The 19,844-nt window shown below is 53.5% G+C and overlaps 6 protein-coding genes across 6 annotated transcripts; 3 read left to right on the forward strand and 3 right to left on the reverse strand.

Moving 5' to 3' along the window:
- Positions 1-39: 39 nt before the first annotated feature.
- RHO25_003010 (uncharacterized protein) lies at positions 40-2,992 on the reverse strand (the record flags this gene model as incomplete). Its single annotated transcript, XM_023598540.1, has 5 exons — positions 40-647; positions 730-2,101; positions 2,151-2,221; positions 2,269-2,695; positions 2,753-2,992. 5 exons carry the CDS (start codon positions 2,990-2,992, stop codon positions 40-42), a joined length of 2,718 nt encoding a protein of 905 aa, XP_023455386.1.
- A 4,007-nt stretch (positions 2,993-6,999) lies between these two features.
- Positions 7,000-9,498, forward strand: RHO25_003011 (uncharacterized protein; the record flags this gene model as incomplete). Its single annotated transcript, XM_023598541.2, has 4 exons — positions 7,000-7,044; positions 7,100-7,485; positions 7,538-9,214; positions 9,270-9,498. 4 exons carry the CDS (start codon positions 7,000-7,002, stop codon positions 9,496-9,498), a joined length of 2,337 nt encoding a protein of 778 aa, XP_023455387.1.
- Positions 9,499-11,914: 2,416 nt separating this feature from the next.
- Positions 11,915-12,421, forward strand: RHO25_003012 (uncharacterized protein; the record flags this gene model as incomplete). Its single annotated transcript, XM_023598542.2, has 2 exons — positions 11,915-11,983; positions 12,041-12,421. The coding sequence occupies 2 exons, from the start codon at positions 11,915-11,917 to the stop codon at positions 12,419-12,421; spliced, it is 450 nt and encodes a 149-aa protein (XP_023456101.1).
- Positions 12,422-13,510: 1,089 nt separating this feature from the next.
- Positions 13,511-14,350, reverse strand: RHO25_003013 (uncharacterized protein; the record flags this gene model as incomplete). Its single annotated transcript, XM_023598543.2, has 4 exons — positions 13,511-13,632; positions 13,687-14,069; positions 14,128-14,196; positions 14,301-14,350. 4 exons carry the CDS (start codon positions 14,348-14,350, stop codon positions 13,511-13,513), a joined length of 624 nt encoding a protein of 207 aa, XP_023456100.1.
- Positions 14,351-15,507: 1,157 nt separating this feature from the next.
- Positions 15,508-16,794, reverse strand: RHO25_003014 (uncharacterized protein; the record flags this gene model as incomplete). The annotated part of the gene is made up of 1 exon (XM_023598544.2): positions 15,508-16,794. One exon carries the CDS (start codon positions 16,792-16,794, stop codon positions 15,508-15,510), a length of 1,287 nt encoding a protein of 428 aa, XP_023456103.1.
- A 279-nt stretch (positions 16,795-17,073) lies between these two features.
- Positions 17,074-18,776, forward strand: RHO25_003015 (uncharacterized protein; the record flags this gene model as incomplete). Its single annotated transcript, XM_023598545.2, has 5 exons — positions 17,074-17,117; positions 17,171-17,396; positions 17,452-17,847; positions 17,905-18,004; positions 18,055-18,776. 5 exons carry the CDS (start codon positions 17,074-17,076, stop codon positions 18,774-18,776), a joined length of 1,488 nt encoding a protein of 495 aa, XP_023456102.1.
- Between the last annotated feature and the right edge of the window lie 1,068 nt (positions 18,777-19,844).

A 19,844-nucleotide genomic window follows, 5' to 3' on the forward strand; every position in this document is an offset into this window, starting at 1 on the left:
CTCTCAAAGAGGACATTTCGAGATCCTTTCCGATCAAGCTCACTGCTGGCGAAGCGTCACTTTCGTCGTGCCATCGCCGCTCAGTGGCACAACTGTCGCACCCCTCTCCTCTTCATACTGACCATCCACAATCTGGTAGTTTCCGGAGTTCGTCGTCTGAGCAGTCGTCTTCCACTTCAACCTCGCATTCGGCGTGAAACCCTCTCCATTGGCCTCAAACTCAACCTCAACACTTCGGCTTCCCAAATCATACCTCACAGCCGCAAAGTGACCGGCATCCAGCTCCAACGACAAAGCAGAGTCCGCAATGAAGACCTTCTGCCTCGCAGAATCCGTAGGCTCGATCACAACAACATTCCCCTCCTGACTCACTCTCGCTCCAAATCCAGCCCAACCCCCAAGCGAATCATCCTGCACAATCACCGCCCTCGTACTCAAAGCATGCATAGCCATCGTGACACCATTATCACCACTATAAGGATCCCAAGCCAAATAATCCGGTCTAGAATGAAATCCCGTAGCACCAAATCCATCTTGCCCGATTGTCGTCAAGGGTCCTACAATTCCACCCCAAGCAGCCCTCAGCATCCACACATCATTTGGATGTCGTTGAAATTCTTCAATCAATGCATAAGCAGATTGCGCGCCTTTATAATGATGCAGCATACGGTCCAAACGAGCTCCCAGGGCCAGGAGCACCGGAGAACTGGAAGTCCCAGAGTGACCGACCAGAACCGGAGTAGCCCCAATGAGGGACAGAAGCCATGACTGCGAGAAGAGTTCCAATAGTTGCAGTAGCAGTATCGTTGAATCCAAAGTAAGCAGACCAGATGTAAACTTCTTCTTGTCCGGTGTTGTCCCAAGGGAACTCGGATGCATATGGGTAAGGTTCACTCTGCCAGATATCTGTTCGTTGACGCATGAAATTCTCGATATCGGTGGCGCGAGAAGAAAGGGTGCTATTCGTTGCGCCTTCGGCTTTGTGAGCGCGGAGGATTTCAAGGAAGTAGCTGCCTTCCATGAGGCCGAATTGGGCGTAGGCAGTGACACCGGCGTTGCGTTGCATGCTCATTATGGTGTCGTACGCGCGATCGAGGGCCCAGGTCCAGGGGACTGAGGTGAGGTTCTCGGTGTTGCGTGCAAGGCGGTAGAGGGTGTAGTAGACGACGCAAGGATGTGGGTAGTTGTAGGAGCGGGAGAGGAGGTCGGCTTCAGTTTTGGGCCAAGTTCCACTGTGGTCTACGCCGGGGAGGTAGAGGCCACGGCCTTCGAGGGCGGCGTCGTAGTAGAAGAGACTCTTTTTGACTCCGCCGTAGGTGTCTCCGGGTGCGGAGATCTGTATGCGATTCCAGAGCGTAGTTGTGGCGAATTCTTCGAGCATGGCGATTTCAGCTCTGTTGGGTCTGCTGAGCTGCTTGGCTGTAGCCGAAACGTATGCTCCTGTACCAGCCTCGTCGCTGAGGCCGGCAATCCAGGCACGACTATCATCGACCACCTGCTGTTGTTTCTTGTTATCGTAAGTGATGATGCCAGGCCCTCTGCCGAAGTAGTCACTCTCGTTCGAGAACCATTGTTTAGAGAAGCGGAATGCACCAAGATTATCCATTTGAGTCGTCTCTGGGTTGATGATGCTGTAGTGTGCTGTAGCTACCTCGCCATTGGCGAAGCCGATAGTCACTCGAGTCTGACCGAAAGTTCCAGCTTGGGCTGTTCCAGAAATCGCGTAGACGCCCTCACCAACATTCTGAACCGCCTCGAAAGCAATATTGGCGGGAGATACGTCACTGATCGTGGGCGCAGATGAGCTTCGAATGACCATCTTGACTGGCTCGCCAGAAGATGCAACAAATCCTGGGACGCCGACGATGGTCGGCCTGTCGAATGCTCGAAGTCGATCCTCAACACTGCTAGGTCCAGCACTCGTATGAAACCTCAACCCAATGGTTCGAGACTCGGATGGGCGTAGAGAGAACTCCGTTGGCACATTGAAATCACTTCCGCGAGTGAAGCCCAAACTGTTGGCCGCGGCTGTATCAAGCTCCGTCAAGCCCGATGTGGCAACCCACCAGGAGAAGACACCTTCATAGTTGTAGTCCAGGTTCTACATCAAGTCAGTCGCATGAACGCAGCCCAGTGAGAAGTATCCTTACAGTCTTATCGAGCCACTGCTCCGGGTAATTCGGTTCGGAAACATAGTCGAGACGGTACTGCTCCAGAGGAGCTACTCATATTAGCGCACGCTTTCAAGATTCGCCAACACAAACTCACATTTTCCAACCGGAGTAGTGATCAAGCTTGGTCCTTCACCAGTCAGGCGGTTGGTGACCACGTATCCAGCATCCAACGACAATGCAGGATCACTGACTACGCTCTCGGTCCAAGTTTGTTCCTGATTTTTGCCGATCCAGTTGTTGTTATAGGGTGTGGGAATGCCAACGCCACCCATTTGAAGAGTGTCATTGCCGGTGTTGCTGATTGTGAAAGACAAAATTACGGAGTCCTGGTCCGCACTCCAGGATCGCACAACAGTGATTGGCAAATTGTCTCCCAGAGAGGCCGTAATGTCAGCACTGGACAGTGAACCATTTGCAGAGTCGGTACTGTTATTGATGGGTTGTCGAGCAAAATGAGAAGCAACGTCAATCCAGCTGTCGCTGTTCTCGGGTCTCATGCGAATCTGTATGTCGCCCAGAGCCTGTGATACAGTTAGTCAGAGTGATCACTGACATCGCAGATAGAGGTCAAAGCATACATAGTACCCATCATCGGTCCTGTTCGCGGTCGAGAGCAGGAAGTTGAAGGGCGCATTGCCAGCATTCGAACCAGATTTGGCAGTCAGTTTGGTAGCCACTTGGTTCGCAACGTCAAGCTCCAGCGTGAAACCTGGTGTGTCGATGGTAGAGTAGCCTGCTGATCCTATGGCATTTTGCGAAGCGGCTTGAACAATCGTGAAAGTGGTGAAGGCCGCGGTGACGCCTCTGAACACGGCCATTATTTTGAGCGTTTCCGGAGAGATGTCTTGAAGCAATAGTACGCGATCGCTGTTGTGATAATGGTCACGCTCATGTATGCATTACTTGTGGTTATCGTGACGAGGCGTTTGTGGGGTCCTGGAGCAATGTACAACGAATGCTCGGCTGGTCTTTTTGTTGAATTTGAAGTATGAGACTGTGAGGTGCCCCGGACAGATGTTCCTCCATGTGCTCGAAGTTTAAAGAGATCAGCGTTTCTCCACCAAACACTTTAGCCGACAGTGTAGCCTTATAACTTGCTCTATGTGACGTTACCTTCCAAACACGAGTGCGAACGGATGCTAGTGATGAGCGATTGTAGTTTGCTTTCGTACATTGGACAACAATAACATAGTCCTTTGCACCAAAGCTTTTGAGAATGGACACCGCCGCTTCCGCTGGCGGAGATGATAGGTGCGAGTATGCCAATCCGTCCGTGTGATCCTCACAAAGGCCTGTGATGCTTGTCACTGTTTTTGTGCGCTTAGAGGTTTCGGCGGAATGAGATGCAAGTCCATTCATACTCAGATCAAGGTGAGAGTTGTACGATGCGTGCTCGTCAGAGCGTGAAATTTTCAATAGCGACATGTGCACATGCTAATTCGATGTAGAGGTCGGTGAAGACGTTGCCGTCCACAATCGAGTAACGAAGGAAAGGTTGCAGTGCTGACACAATCGTCGACCAGAGAAGCGGAGTTGTCAGTAGCGCCACAGCAATTCAGTCAGCGTGCAACAAAAATACCCCAGGATCGCGTCCAGCGTCGGTATTACTGTGCGTTCGCTGATTTAGCAAGTTTTATTGTTAGCTCTGACAATTGTAGTGCGGATCTTGCCTGTGAGTGTCTACGCGGTACTGTCGTGGATGGCGAGCAGTAATGGCATGTGCTAGAACGTGTTGAGGCGCGTATATGCGCGTATGTTCGCTTTGATGGCCATTGGTATGTGCTGACATCGTGTTGATATGGGTTCGCAAGGCCTGCTGTTGAGTCAATTCGTTTTCGGATCCCAGTGCCATGTGAAGAGAGGAAGCGCCGCATTCAGTAGTGTGAGAAAGGTCATCGGACGGAGTGCACTGTGCGGCGAGGATAGTGAGCTGGAAGATCAGCCACCAGTAGGAGATCAGCATATCGAGGACACAGCCATGTTGCACGATGGTTCTCACCAGCTCACGATCCAGGTAGAAAGCTGACATAGATTTCTGATGCTGAAAGACTGCACGTGCAGTCGCGAAGAGTCTGTCAATAGGCAAAAGCTGGATGAGCGGGAGAACCAGATCGAAGTGTCCAGCAGAACAGGAGCTGTTCAAATTCGGGACCCGGACTCATCTCGTCAATCGTGATGTGCCAAAATGCATTCGGATGTGGCACCTGAGATGGCTCTATCAGCAGGTAGCGCTTGCTTACCGTAACGGCAAAAGCCATGAAGGGCACATATAAGAAGACTGTCGAGGCTGTTGAGGCTGGCTCCTTCTCGGATGTATCGCTGGACGAGCCCAGGCTGTTGCCCTTCGCTGTTAGAGCCGATTCACAAAGTTGCGTGACCTGGTGATTCTCCATCAGACGAGATCAGTATTGGAAGGACGACAAGCAGTAGTGAATCGAGCAGACTACTGAAGATCGAGTAGTGAGCGAGTGGCACCTCCAGGGTCTGCGGCCAAGCGCATGCAGCACAGAAGGTGTGCAAGCCTTTCTGGAGAAGGCCGAAGCTTCCCTGGCATCTCCACGCCAGCCAAAGGGTCTTTCTGACGACACCATGGCGTGACCGTTCATAGCAGCCACTTACTGCGACCTGCCTTTGCGCATATCAAGCATGTCGATAAAAAGTGTGCAGCAGGTTGCGTATCGTTTGGGCAGGCGGACCAGGATGTGGTGGAGTTCACGGGCTCAGCGAGATCTTCATGTGCTGCTGCGATCAGCAACTTGTCGGTTCGTTTTCATTGGCAGACGTGCAAATCATAGAGTTCTTCGAAGGATCAATTCCAACGCTTTGCCACAGCGATTTGAAGGTCATGCGGGAGATGAACAGTCGGAGACGTGGCGTAGCTGCAGAAAAGCTGGCTTTGAGTCCTGCGCAATCTGGGGCAGCGCGACTGTGCGGCGTAAATAGCGTGATTGTGTGGCAGGTCGGATTTCGCGGAGAGCTCTCGTGTTGCATCGTGTTCCCGCGGAGAGCCAAGCTGGTTGAAGCGGCAGATTTGTAGAGCAGCACAATCATGGTACAGGATACGATCGGAAGTGGCCGATGTCTCGGTTGCAACGTGGCGGATAAACTTGCTCGCGTGCCTGCCTCGTGCACGCCGTATGCCGATAGCAACAGCAACTCAGTATCACGCAGTCTTGCCGCTGGTAAGCGCATGCATCGATCGCGACATACTGCTGCCGCCGTATCAGGATTGCAAGCAGCTTCGCATATGCTTCTCAAAGCATGGCGCACCTGAGGAGGAGGAATGGCAGAGTTCAGATAGCGTAGTATGCCAAGACCGCCCAGAAGGCCCTTCGGGAATCGCGAGACACGGTGAAAGCGCCAACCTTCCTCTTTCTGCCACGACCAACACAAGCCCTCGCCGTGCGTTCGAGTGATCCGAGGCTTCAGCTTCCTCTCCCGGCCTAGGAGCTTGACATGTGCCAGATCACGACTGTGTCGATGGTATCGATAGAGGAGGAAATGTTGCTATCTGGGAGGATTCTCTTGGCCGGCACATGGCTTCCATCTTGACGCTGTTGAGAGCTCGCCAACGAGGTGGTGAAGCAATCTGCGTTTTCGCTTCGACATTGTTCTGGTGATGGGAAGGTCAACAAATGATGAGTCTCGAAAATCTGACAGCCGATGGCCAAGGGCAACCCTGTCTGCCCTGATTGTGCTTGATTCGACGAGTTCCGCTGCCCAGGAACTGCTTCTTTGCGGTTGGCGATGTCTTGCTCGCGCTGGCGGCAGCCATCGCGCCTTGGCAAGCGGGCGTGCAGTCGAATTGAGTCGGGCGGGCGAGGTCCCTTCACGAGTGCGATCGTCGGTATCCAGCTAACGTGTTTGATAAGCGAGTGAGCCAGATAGGCATGTGAGCCAGCCGAAATACCACGTGATTTGAGATTCTGCGAAAATGCAAATCTCGACACCCCTAGGCGCTATCGACTTGCGAATACGTAGATACCTTCTGCTCTAGAGGCTCTATAATATTTCGAAGTTTAGAGGCGCTATAATATATAGGATAGGAAATCGCTACTTTAAAAGTAGTGGGACTATTAAAAGTTATCGTAGACGAAGTACCAGAAGGCAGGGGAAACTTTCAACTTCGGATTCTGCTTATGCGTACCTAATTTGCTTCCTAAAGTACTTCTCTAGAAATCTTACCTGCTTGCGTTGTCGTGCCGCACGTCCGAAAATCGATCGATTTTGGCTTGGCTCACATGCCTATCTGGCTCACTCGCTTATCAAACACGTTAGCGGGCGCGCCACTACAATATCGGTGGTCTCATTCGTCGAGTCTCGCGACCTTATCACCTCGGGTGATACTTGCAGTCGAGGGCCTGCACAATATCGGCTCCAATGCGCAGGCTGTGTCAAGGCGCGTTGATATGGAAGCTTGGTCTGGACAAGACGGCGGCACAGCGCCCTCGGTGGTGGTGCCGCTGGTGGGAGGCGTCAGTTAGTGAGCCGGCCGGCTGTCCACAGAAGCACAAGTCGACCCGGATGCTGATCCTGGCGCCACCGCCCACCCCGGACCAGGCCCAAATTGGCAGGACCGTGCCTTCGCAGCTAGGCCAGACACACACGCCCTCTGACTGGTCGGCGCTGATATGCTTCAATTACACACGACCGATGCTCAATGCGACCATGCGAGGCGACCGTCCAGGGCCCTGGAGTGAGTAGCGTGTCGTTGCATGTACCACGCTGTTATTAAATCATCTTGTTCCCCCACCTCGACGGCCACCGTTTCGCGTGAATCGTATCACAGTCGTGTCTGGGTGCAAAGACACGAACACCATCCACCATGGCGAACGTCAACGAGGTCATTGACCACACGGTCATGCCAATGGTACGTGCTGCTCCTTCTACTCTGCTTCGCGCGACAGCAACTGACGCATGAGTAGGGCAACATCAACCCAGACGTGCCACCTCTTACCGAGAAGCGCAATGTCTTCAACACCAACACACATGGCGAGGCTCAGGAAGTCCCCTCGCCGTCGTCAGAGACTGGCAATGAGAAGGATCTCGACAAAGTGGGCCACACTTACGTGGGCGAGATGGAAGAGGTCGACTTCGAGAAGCCGGGTCAAGAAGCGCCCGAGGCTGATCCATTCACGCCCTTCGACGACCTTCCGGAAGAGCGACACTACATCGTCACCATCCGCGCTATCCTCGTGGGTGTTGTTTGCGGTGCTCTCGTGAACGCCTCCAATGTCTACCTCGGATTGAAGACAGGATGGACTTTCGGCGCGTCTCTGTTCGGCGCCATCATTGGTTTCGCTGTGCTCAAGTATGTCGTTTCCACAATCTCGTCACATTCGAGAAAATGCTAACAGGTGCAGGCCTCTTGGGCGCAAGCTGGGAGAGAATATCCCAATCTTGGGTGGTGAATTTGGTCCTCGCGAGAACAACATTGTCCAGACCGCTGCGACAGCCGCAGGTGGTTTGAGCAGTGTGTTCATCTCTGGTATCCCAGCTCTTTATCAACTTGATCTGCTGTCGACCCCAAGGGAGGACTTCCCACGCCTGATCACCTTGACTCTGGTCGGTGGCTACTTTGGATTCCTCATGTCGACTCCTCTCCGGAAGTTCTTTATCATCTACGTGGCCAGAGAACTGCGACTGATTTTCCCAACTCCATCTGCTACCGCCATGACGATCCGAGCTATGCACATGGCCGCGACTGGTGAAGCCATTGCCAAGATGAAGATGCGAGCTCTTTCCATCGCATTCTCCGTCGCCGTTGTGTTGCGCGTGGTGTCCCAATATTGCATTGGTATCCTCTGGGATTGGCACATCTTCACCTGGTTCTTCATCTGGGGCAACTACAACAACGCTGCCATCAATGTCGAGAACTGGGGCTGGATGATCGAGTGGACTCCAGCCTTCATTGGCGCTGGGATGCTGGTCGGTCTGAATACCGCCATCTCCTTCTATGCTGGTTCGATCATCGCCTGGGGTATCATCGGACCAACTCTCGTTCACTACAACGTTGCGTTCGGTCTACCAGCCGCTGAGGAGGGATCCAAATGGGAGGGTTATGTCTCGTTCGCTTCGCTGGGCACAGCAGCATCGACCAAAGATACTCCATCCCCTCGTTTCTGGCTGCTCTGGCCTGGTGTCTTACTCATGATCGTCGTCTCATTCGTCGAGCTCGGTCTGCAGTACAAGGTCTTCTACCACGTCTCCAAAGCAATTTACCGCGGAACCTGCTCTGGTATCAACAATGCACGCATTGCTCTCGGTCGCGGTTCTAGCGCGTCTCTGGAGCGCAAGGGTGCTCAAAAGCAGGACGATCTCGTCAAGGACTTTGCGGAGGACAGCGAGCTGGTCAAGTGGTGGATGTGGCTCCCCGCCCTCATCATTGTCATCATCCTCACTTGCGTGGTCACGGGCGTGCAATTCGACATGCCTGTTGGCATGTCATTGCTGTCGATCTTCCTCGCATTCTTCTTCTCTCTGCTGGCGGTCCAGTGCACTGGTGTGACCGACATCACCCCATTGACCGCAGCATCGAAGGCTTCGCAAATCGTCCTCGGTGGGGCTACCAAAGGCGAGGGCTGGGAAGTCGAGCACGCTCAGCGACTCAACCTTCTCGGTGGCTCCCTTGCTTCCATTGGTGCCAATCAAGCATCCGATCTTGTCGGCGACTTCCGTGTTGGGTTCCTGCTCAAGACTTCGCCTAAGCAGCAATGGGTCGCCCAAGGTCTGGGCACGATTGTTGCAGTCTTTTTGGCCCCAGCCCTCTTCATGCTCTTCGCGAAGGCATACCCTTGCATTCTGGACATCAACGCTGAGACCTGTCCATTCAGTGCTCCATCCGTCTCCGCTTGGAGGGCTGTCGCTGTGGCCATGACCGATCCAGAATTCCCAGTGCCAACCAGCAGTGGTATCTTTGCCATCATCTTCTCCATCTTTGGTGCCGTCATGATTATCATCCGTCATTACGCCTACCGCGGAACTTGGGAGAAGTACCGTGTCTACCACCCCAACATGATGTGCATTGGTCTTGCATTTGTGTAAGTTTTCTCAGCTCTTGTGCTGCGTATGAGCAATTGCTAACAGCATTCACAGCCTGCCACAAACCTACTACGGTTTGGCCATGATTATCGGAGCTTTGCCATGCTACTACTGGGCGAAGCGCAACCCACAGAGCTTCGACATTTACGGGTACGCAATCGCTGCCGGTCTCATTGCTGGCGAGGGTATCGGAGGTGTCATCAACGCCATCTTCCAAGTCGCAGGCATTGCCGGACCAGACCCATACGGCACGAACATTGCGTGTCCGAACGACGCTTGCTAGTCAGGTCACTCATGATTGACTGATGTTGCATATGAGCGCTTCGTGTATTAATCATATCAGACGAATGACGATGTCATGATGAGGGAGAGGCTTTCCAGATGACTCTCACTTATGGCTTGTAGACAATACCCCATCTCTTCGATGCGAATGCTACAGCTTCAACTGTTCACAAAGTCTCCGTCTCTTCTCTCTTTGCAGCCTTGATGCCTCGTTATCGCGCACGCCTGATGCGAATTGGGGGGTAAAGAGGGTTCCTGCTGTCAAAATGCGAAACAAGCCCTTGCAAGAAAAAGTCTGGTGAACGAAGCGACATGCCAGGGAGCGAAGAATACGAGAACCCAAGCAGCAGACGTCCCGATAGACTTATAGCCCTGTTTGCCCTTCGTTCGAAGGATGCGATTCCGAACACCGAAGGCGGGTAAAGCCACGCCTCCCGTCTCACAAGTGACTGGATCGAACTCCGCAGCAAAGTGGCATGCGGCTGCCTAAAAGGTTGCAGATCATTGTGAAAAGAGAGTGAATTCCGAGTTGTTGTGTGCAGCGGTGTCGAAGAACAGTAATCGGAGTTGACCGCCGCTTCACTGCGAACGAGCTGAGCTTACTACGGCAAACTCGTGGTCAACAAAAGTGGACTGCACGCCTTGGCAAATATCGGACGCGATGTCGCCACTAGTGGCAGTGAGAAGTGAAGGCTGTTGTGCTGTGCCTGGAAGGTCACCATGGAGCGCTGGCCTCCGTCGCGTTTGTGGCCATGAATTACTGGGAGCGGAAATGGCGGGCAAGGACATGCCCGTTTGTTGGAAGAGTTGTTTTGACTTCGCGTGGTTCGCTCCGCGAAGGTTGCTGCTGCTTTGGGGCACCGTGGAGGGTGTCCAGCGACAAGGGAGAGGATGTTGGCGGCTCTCATCTTACCATTGGGTTCTGGACAGCCAGTCATCAAGTCTGACGTGTTCGATGAATGGGGAGTCATCACGTCGCGAACGACTGGAGTTCGCAGGAAGTCGAGATCTGGGCTGCGAGCTGAGCTGAGAAGGTGTTCCGCGCAGCGACAGGAAAGAGCGATGTTCCTGAGTGAGCTGTCTGACAAGCACGGCCAAGCACTTGAATGACTCAGACAATATCTTGGCACCCGACTCATGCGACTGCCTCCCATGTTACTCCCCACCTGTACTTCTATTTCCATCCAGCAAAATCATCACCAGACTGGCTCAACAAGAGGGGCAAGTGACGCGGTCACCGCGTGTTCTCAAACTCAGATGCCGTTGCTACGCGACGGTCTCGATCGGCATGCTGGCTCACCGATCACAGCCCTGGACACTTCCTCTCAACCTCTTCCAGGGCAGAAAGGCTGCCAAAAATTGCACGCATACCAGTCTGGGGAGACTGGTTCAAATGATCCACTAAGGTTTGGATGACCAGCGATTGCGGAGAGAACATTGCCACATGCGCACTGGAAATGTAATTTCCTCGCTTATCATCCAGGTACAGGGCTCAAGTTTTCAATGCGAAGCAAAACTTAGACAGCTTCTCCCTGCTTGTGAATACCGACTTCACCTTGAGCACAGAGCTGCGAAGCACCAGCCATAGTCCACACGGTATGACTGAATGCGCGTGCTGAGGCCTAGCGGTGGCCAGCCATTCGCGCACAGGTCCAATTTTCGAGAAACAAGAAATGAAAAAGCTCCATCAAGTGGACTGAACGGACAAGCCGGCACGAGAAAAGGTTCTGGCTGAGATATGACCTCGCTCGAAGCCTTGCTTACCAGGCCCCCGATACGCTCCCTATGCCTGCGTGGTCTTCTGTCTTCACGGGAGAAAGAATGGAAATATTGATTCTCGTAGAATTTGCCCGTCGTGGAAGGTGACGCCCCCTTTAGGACTTCCTTGTGGTTGAGCGCAACACTGTTCGGAGAAGCTCTCACAGTGATGACTGTTTGGTAGCAGGCATTACGATGACAAGAAAGGCGAAGGGATAGGAAGCGCGCCATGCACTGTGATTGGGAAAGCTTGTCCTTCTCTCAAGAAGAGCACATTCGGAAAACCATCGTCGGATACCCGCGGATCCCGTATGCCAGAAGCTTTCTCGCGGTCTAGATGAAGCACCAGTCGCGGATCTGCAGTTTTCCAAGCCGCAAGGCGGCCGCGGACCTACCACCACAGGGCCTCGCCGAGTCTGTTTGCCGTCCATGCACGTAAGGTGGGTAAAGCGAAATGACTTACATGCCCATGGGGTGCTGCCACGATTAGGGCCAGCAAAGTTGCTGGCCAGGTAGGCAGGGAACGATACGAAGATGGGCTCCCGATGAAAGCTTGCTTCTGGATATAAAAGCCTGACTGACTGCCTGCTCAACCTTCTTCATCAGCATCAACACTCAGCCAGCCTCTCGTTCAAAGCATCACTCAGCCAAACATCAAAATGCAGTTCAAGAACATTGTCGCTTCCATCGCGGCTTTCGCCGTCGCTGGCGTAGTTGCCTCTCCAGTCGTGAGTAGCTTCTCGGCTCGGACTTGTTCACTGACACGACTAACCAGCCTCATTTAGGACGTTGTCGCTCGCGCGGGACAAGCCCCATCGAAGCAGCAAGTGATTGATTCGACCGATGCATACATGAAGGAACACGCCGCAGACAAGCTCTCCGAAGCTGATGTCGCTTTGATCAACCATGCCTCCGCGGCCCTTGGCGATTGCTGGTGTGGTTGCCCACCCGGTCCTCCTCCTTACCCTCAATTCATTCCAGGTCAATATTGCCCTCCATCGCTGCGATGGTACATCGGCGCTTATACCAGCTTCCCCGATTCCCACGAGCTGTGGGACGGTGGCTTCGAACCCAAGACGTGCGTCGGCTTGATCAACTTGGCCAGCTGCAACGACGGACCTTTCAGCGGCTTCAACCTCCTCAGCGGCATTGGCAGCATCTTGTAGATGGTCTGTTAGAGCAAGTCACCACGAAGATCTCTCGGGGCTGGGTGGACCAAGAAAAGAGGCCTGGGTGACAGAATGTGATGAGGAAGGGGAGATGGGAGCATGAGGGCTTCGAGGATAGAATTGGCTTTACACACGCATAATATCGGTAATATACTCCGCTGCTGTTGATTTTCATAGCGTGTTGAAGCGCACATTGATAACCCCACAAATGCAATGAGTGTCTTTGGGTGAATGCTCATGCTCTTCTTACGACCACGCTTCCCCTTCTTGTTTGCCTGTCTTTACTCTGATGTATGCAGACACATCGATGCCTGTACGACTCTTCGAGCTCCATTTGCTTCCGCACACAGTGCTCCTTAATCGATGAATGAAACTGGCGTGTCGTCGTACATGATTGCTTCCATGCTGCCGCTCCTCGACGGCTTTGACCTAATATCTGATCACATTGGACATGTGTGCACCACGAGGGCTCCCCGGCGAATGCGAGAGTGGGAGGAGCGCACGAGTGTAGCGCAAGCCCTGGCCATGCATTGTTCTCGCACCACTGAAGCATATACCGAATCCAGTTCTTAAGTTACTCTTTCGTTTTCTATTCTTACAAACATACTGAGTCACTGAATACCAACTCCCCGTTCAAACAAGTCAACCGCATGGACTGACAATGTCGACGAACGAAGAACACACCTCCTATTCTGCGAGGTTCTCTCGGAAGTCACCGTGTATGTCCGAAAATCAGAAAGGCGACTTGAACTCCGTATATCGCGAGGCATCAGCACAACCTCCTCGATGTATCCGCACCCTGCCTTCATGATTTTGAGATCCGCCGATGAACACAAGATAGACAGATATATTCCTTCTCGCGCTGACTAGTAGTAGTATATATATCGCGGGCATCGCTGTCGTCGTCGTAGTAGTCGAGGGGGTATATCGGGTTCTCGACAAAACAACGCGAAAAAGAGCAATAAATAGGAAAAGCCACTTGAGGACAGCAAAAAAGCGAAACCGGAAAAACTGCTAGTATGCACACACACAAACAAGATTCGCCCTTCCCTCTCTTTCATGAAAGCTGTGGCGTGGCCGTCTCCTTTACATCATGGAGCAGCTCGCAGCAGACGACTTATCGCCCTTGACATTCTTGACTTGTAATGCCACGCGTGCGGCCTCGGTGAAGGCTTCGTTAACGCCTCGATTCTTCATGGCGGAGCATTCTGTGCAGGTTTGTTAGCGGCCGACCTCATTGCCGTCTGAATTATCCAACTCACCAAGATATCTCAACGCCTTGATCTTTTCCGCAACCGCGAGTCCGGCTTTATAATCGATCAACTCCTTCTTTCCCTCTCTTGCTGGGGCTGCCCCGTCATCATCCTCGTCTTTCGCCTCTCGCAAATCGCACTTGAGCGCAACGAGCACTAATCTTACGCCGGGGCAGTTCTCAGCAATTTCTCCTACCCATTTGCTTTCCACGTTCTCTAATGAATCGGGCGAATCGACGCTGAAGCAGAGCATGATGGCGTGGGTGTCATCGTACGAGAGCGATCGGAGTCGGTCGAATTCTTCTTGCCCGGCGGTATCCCATAAGGAGAGTTCCACGTGGACATTGTCGATGAAGATGTCGTGGACGTAGTTCTCGAAGACGGTGGGTTCGCTGAAAGAAGGAGCGCGCGTTAGCTCGCGCAGAGCGCAGAGGAGGTGAAGAGACCTACTATACTGTTGGGAAATATCCCCTCGTGAACACGTTAAGCAATGAAGTCTTTCCGCAAGCACCGTCGCCTCTGCGCAGAGAATCAGCCAATCTATTCTGGGATACTCGTCGTAGGAGTGCGCCATGCGCGTGCCATCATTCCGTGTCTGTCATGAGGGATTGTTCTCCACGTACAGCAATACCAGCTTGCGCTGCACCGTCTTCGTCCCGCCGCACAATGGCATCGTGATGGCAAATGTCTCGGCTGCGCGCAGGGCGGAGTTTCACCTCTTTCTTCCTCTGCCACAAATGCGAATGGCTCTTCTCTTGCTTCCGATGGTGAATCCGCTGGACGACTCAACGACTCTAATCGCGCTACGCTTGCGCCGGCCGCAATCTCGCAATGGCTTCCCTCGAGCTGCAGCTCAAGCCGCAAAACAGCGGTTGCGCGGGCCCCTGCTTGTTGGCGAACGCGCGGTGTGAATGATGTCGTCGAGCGGACGGGTGACGGTCGATGATGTCCTCGCGAGGATATGTGTTGGTTGGTCGTTGTTGGGGACGTATATGTTCTCGTTGCAATGGATGGTGATGCGGTACAACAACCAGGCGCGGCTAGCTTGGCCGAAAGAAGCCGTCTTGCAATGCGCTGTACAACACGCGAGCTGGCTGGCTGTCAAAGAACCCGGATTTCTGGCTGGTCGAAGTGCCCTTTTAGTGAGAAGGTACGTAGCTCACAGCCTAGCCAGCAAGCAACCTGGACCAAGATGCAAGCACGCCCGTCTTGTACTTTCCACCCACCACGACGCAATGAGCCGGCCGTGGACAGTCGCGCCGAGGTCAATACTCCGAAAGCGCCACACCACCTGGCTGTTCCACTCTACCGCAACGAACGATGGAAGAACGGAATTCGAATGAGATGAATCTCGAGTTGACAGAAAAGCAGAAGAGTGAGACGAATCAAAAAGATCAGCCACCGGAGTATGTGATGAGTAGCAGTCCCGTTGGGTACAGTTTCAGCCGCCAAAACGGCGGAACCACCGACCGCGGCATCTCACTCGCATGCTATATAGACTTCCCAGAGCTCAACCTTCCTCATCTGGGCCATCTCGTCCCGATGTCCCGAAGAACTCGCCATCTCACTTCTTGTTCATGGCCACGCGGGCCGTGAATCTGGATCCAAGATCCCATGGGGAGAACCCACTCCAGCTCCTCCCATTGGTGGAGTCTGCTGAACGTTGCGCCTGCAGAACAGGCGAAGCCGAAACAAGGAGGAGCACAAGCACGACTCTGTACGGAACGTGTTCTGGAAGCAATCGGTATGAACAGAGGCTGATGGTGGGCGTAAAACTAATAGAGGCCTGGTTGGAAGAATATCTGCATATGCTGCATGAACTAGCGAACCTCAATCGTCGCCATTGCTACGTCCACCTCCGCCCAGTCTTCTGCCCAGATCGACATTTTCTGCATCACGTCGAACGTTGCTTATGAACTTCCCTCGCTCAGAACGCTTGCGATCATCTTCTTCGCGCTGTCGGGCCTCCTTCTGTTCCAGCTCTGTCAGACGTGTCTTGCGCTCAGACTCGAGTTCTGTAGCATTCGACTGCATTGCGGCGAGTTTGCGCGCACGCTCGGCTTCCTCATCAGCCTCATCTTTCGACTGGTCCTCTGGCGGCGACCGATATGGCTTGTCGTTACGCTGCCGAGAATACGACGGGGAAGGCCGTCGACGCTCGACTCGTCGAGGTCGTTCTTCGCGATCATAGCGCTGATATGGAGAGCGAGAGCGCGACCTTGAGTCCGACCGGGAACCAGAACGACGTGGGCTGGGATATGACCTACGCCTGTCCTTACGGTCTTCGTCGTTCCTCCTTCGTGCCGGAGAACGTGATCGCGAAGCACTGTAGTCTCGTCCTCTGTGCGACTTAGATCTGCGCTCATGTCTGTCCCGGTCATCCCTCTTCCTCGAATATGGCGATCTCGACCGCGATTTTGAGCGCGAGTCGTCTCGCCTGTGGCGATGCGATCGATGCCTGTGCGACCTGCGCTCGTCCTCGTACTCGTCGCTGTGTCTCCTCCGTTTCCTCCTGTGGCTATCATCGTCCTCATCCCGGTGTCGATGCCTGTGACTTCGATGTTTGTGCCTCCTTTCTTTGCTTTTGCTGCCTTCGTCCTCATCTTCCTTCCCAGCAGCCTTCATCAACATTTTACGCCGCACCGGATCGGCCATCATGGCTTCATATGCGGCCTGTTCCTGCTTTTTGATCGCGAGCATGGGATCGCTGGCAATCTTGCTGGCGATATCTCGCGCACTGCCACCCTTCCCCTCTGCAATCGCACCAACTTCAGGCGCATCATTCTTGATCGCATCATTGCCACTCTTGACCAACCCATCGAGTCGTCGCTTCCCGAGCAGATAGCCCTCCATCTCCTCTGTCACACCCCCAACACCGGGACCTCCTGCGCCCGGTCCATTGTACATCCAGTCCACACGATCCACGCGCTTTTTGCCGCCAGCGGCCTCTTGCAATCGTTCGAGTTCCTGGATCGCTCGCTCCTCGGCACGCTCCTTCAGGACTTGGTCCGTCTTCTTGCGTTCTTCCAACGCCTTGAGCTCTTCGTTGTACACCCGCCGCTGATTGGTCATCAGCGCCGGATGCCATGACTTCTTCAAGTTCAGATCACCACCCATGGTTGCGATGTCGTAAGAGGTTGGCGGCAGGCAGTAATTGTTGTGAGTGCAGACAGACAGTGAACTCTGTGGCGAGTGAGTAAAGAGAAGTGGCTGTTCGCATCGCGGATCTACGTCGGGCCGACGCGTGGGGTCGCGTGTCGTCGACCTGCCTGCACATGTACTTTAGCCTCATCATCACCACAAACGCATCGCAGCGAAGGTACAACAACTGCTTGGCTGATTGATCATTATATCCCTCAACACATCAGCCTCATTACTCAGTCATTGTCGCGCACCATGTCGGACGACGATGACTTCATGCAGGACTCGGAGGAGGAGAAGTACGTCGGGTCGACGGTACCACTTCACTGGCCTACCCGCTAATAGTTGACAGCTACGATTTCGAGTATGAAGACGACGACGATGCGGATGGCGACGATGGTGATGTCGATGTCGAGAACAAATACTACAACGCAAAGCAGATGAAGGGCGACAATCCGGAAGAGGCGATACAAGAATTCCTAGGTGTTCCCGCATTAGAGCCAGAGAAGGGCGATTGGGGATTCAAGGGATTGAAGCAGGCGATAAAGCTGGAGTTCAAGCTCGGTCGATATGATGATGTGAGCAGGACATGTTCGGATATGACATGGACAGTACGCTGATCGATAATATCAGGCGGTGCAACACTACACGGAACTGTTGACGTACGTCAAATCTGCCGTTACGCGAAACTACTCCGAGAAGTCCATCAACAACATGCTGGATTTCATTGAGAAGAATGCCGAGGACGAAGCCGCCAATGAGTGCATGGAGAAGTTCTACTCCAAAACACTAGAGTCATTCCAGGCTACCAACAACGAGCGGTTATGGCTGTCAACAAACACCAAGCTTGCACGCCTTTGGTTGGCACAGAAGGACTACGCACGGTTGACCGACAAAGTCCGCGAGCTACACAAGGCATGCCAGCGTGAGGACGGCACAGATGATCCGAGCAAAGGCACGTACAGCATGGAGGCCTACGCGTTGGAGATTCAGATGTATGCCGAGACTAGGAACAACAAGCGCTTGAAGGTATGACAGATGGTCCACGCTCGTAGCGCCAGCAATCAGCTCACACATGTCTCGCAGGGGCTTTACCAGCGCGCGCTTAGAGTCCGCTCCGCCGTGCCGCATCCGAAGATCATGGGCATCATCCGCGAATGTGGTGGCAAGATGCACATGAGTGAAGGTAGGGACGCAAGGGACTGCTAGTTCGCATCTGCTGACCGGTGACTCCAGAGAATTGGAAGGATGCCCAGAGTGACTTCTTCGAGTCCTTCCGAAACTACGATGAAGCTGGCTCGCTCCAGCGCATTCAAGTGCTGAAGTATCTCGTGCTGACGACCATGCTGATGAGGTCCGATATCAATCCCTTCGACTCGCAGGAAACAAAGCCCTATAAGAATGACCCGCGCATCGCAGCCATGACAGAGCTTGTCGATGCATACCAGCGTGACGACATCCATCAATATGAGACCGTCCTTTCAAAGAACAAGGACCTCCTTGCGGATCCATTCATCGCCGAGAATATTGACGAAGTGACTCGCAACATGCGCACCAAGGCGGTGGTCAAATTAGTGGCGCCATATACTCGGTTCCGCCTCGATTTCATCGCCAAGCGACTAAAAATTTCCATTCCCGAGGTCCAGGACATTGTGGGATTCCTGATCATGGATAAGAAGCTGCGTGGTAAGATCAACCAAGAAGCTGGGACCGTCGAGATCGAGAGTCGCGCAGACGTGGACCGTATGAACGCCATGGCGGATTGGACCGCTGCCATTCGCTCGCTTGCCGGCGTCGTACTCAACGAGGGCGATGGTTTCAAGTCAGAAGATGCTGGACTCGGTGGCCAAGCGGGACCCGGTGGAGGGGAAGTATTCGACGTGATGGCACAATCGTCGAACCGAGTCGGGCAGCACGGCGCACGGCGCAGACCTGGTCGATTTGGTGCTGGGAAATGAACGGGAACACACATTCGAGTGAGACACTCACTCGGATCGTGCGCCACCGCGAAAAGACTGAACAGTCGGCGAGCCCGTTTGCGTGAGAACGATTTCTCAAGACGCCGAATGGGTGCGCAAAAGAGACGGCGACCTCTGTGCACGCCACGACGCCGACCCTGAGAGGGCGGTTTCGTACGATGCCCGGCACAAGGCGCCTTCCGGAGAGCCGTCAGCCGTCATCTCAGCAGCAACATCAGCGCTTCGCCTACGAAACAGAACAGCATGCGATACGAAGGGGGAAGGGAAACAGAACCGCGACCAGGGTGTAAATTGCTGCCACCGCACACATACACTCATAGTCTATCTATGTATGTTTCGGGATGCACCAGGAGGATGGGCGCCGGTCCCAGCGCAGTGGATTCGGCTACAGTAGTACCTCTGCAGTATCTCGACTCGCTTGTGCATCTGCGGATTTGCAAGCAAGCGTCGCCTGCACCCGAGTACATGCTTACATACATAGATTTCGCACGCTAATGGGCGCGGATACTGTAGCCGGCCGCGCGGAAAGTACTTCACGCGAGGCGAGGTCTGTTCAACTTTGTGCTGCTGCGACTACTAGCATGCGATCCATCAATCAGTTCAGTCTCACGGTCCTCGTGCCGTTATCATTGCGATCTGGTTTTTCAATTTTTCCGTCGTTGGTTGATTTGATTCTGTCAACTAACATGACATGATGTGCTGCAAGGCGAAAGCCAAGATCTTCGTTGCGCAAGGGTCAATTGATCCATGTAGATTGTCTCCGTAGGAACGGAGACACTACTTATTACAAAACGGTCGACTTGCGACATTGCGACATTCTTCGCGCTTAGCTCTTGGTTCGCCGCAGCACGTGGGTGTGGTAAGAAAATGTTGGACGCATGCAAGTGGAAAAGGATAAACCCTCCTATTCTCCTTCCTGTATGCGGGTAATAATGCACATGTGGTAGCTTCGTCTAGCAGCATTCGGGGAGGAGCCGCTGCCGCCGCACTCACCACAGTGATATGTGGTAAGAAAAGAAGAAGAGACGAAAGCTACGACTTGCTCCC

Source organism: Cercospora beticola, chromosome 2 (assembly GCF_033473495.1).
Source record: "Cercospora beticola chromosome 2, complete sequence".
Taxonomy (NCBI): Eukaryota; Fungi; Ascomycota; class Dothideomycetes; order Mycosphaerellales; family Mycosphaerellaceae; genus Cercospora; species Cercospora beticola.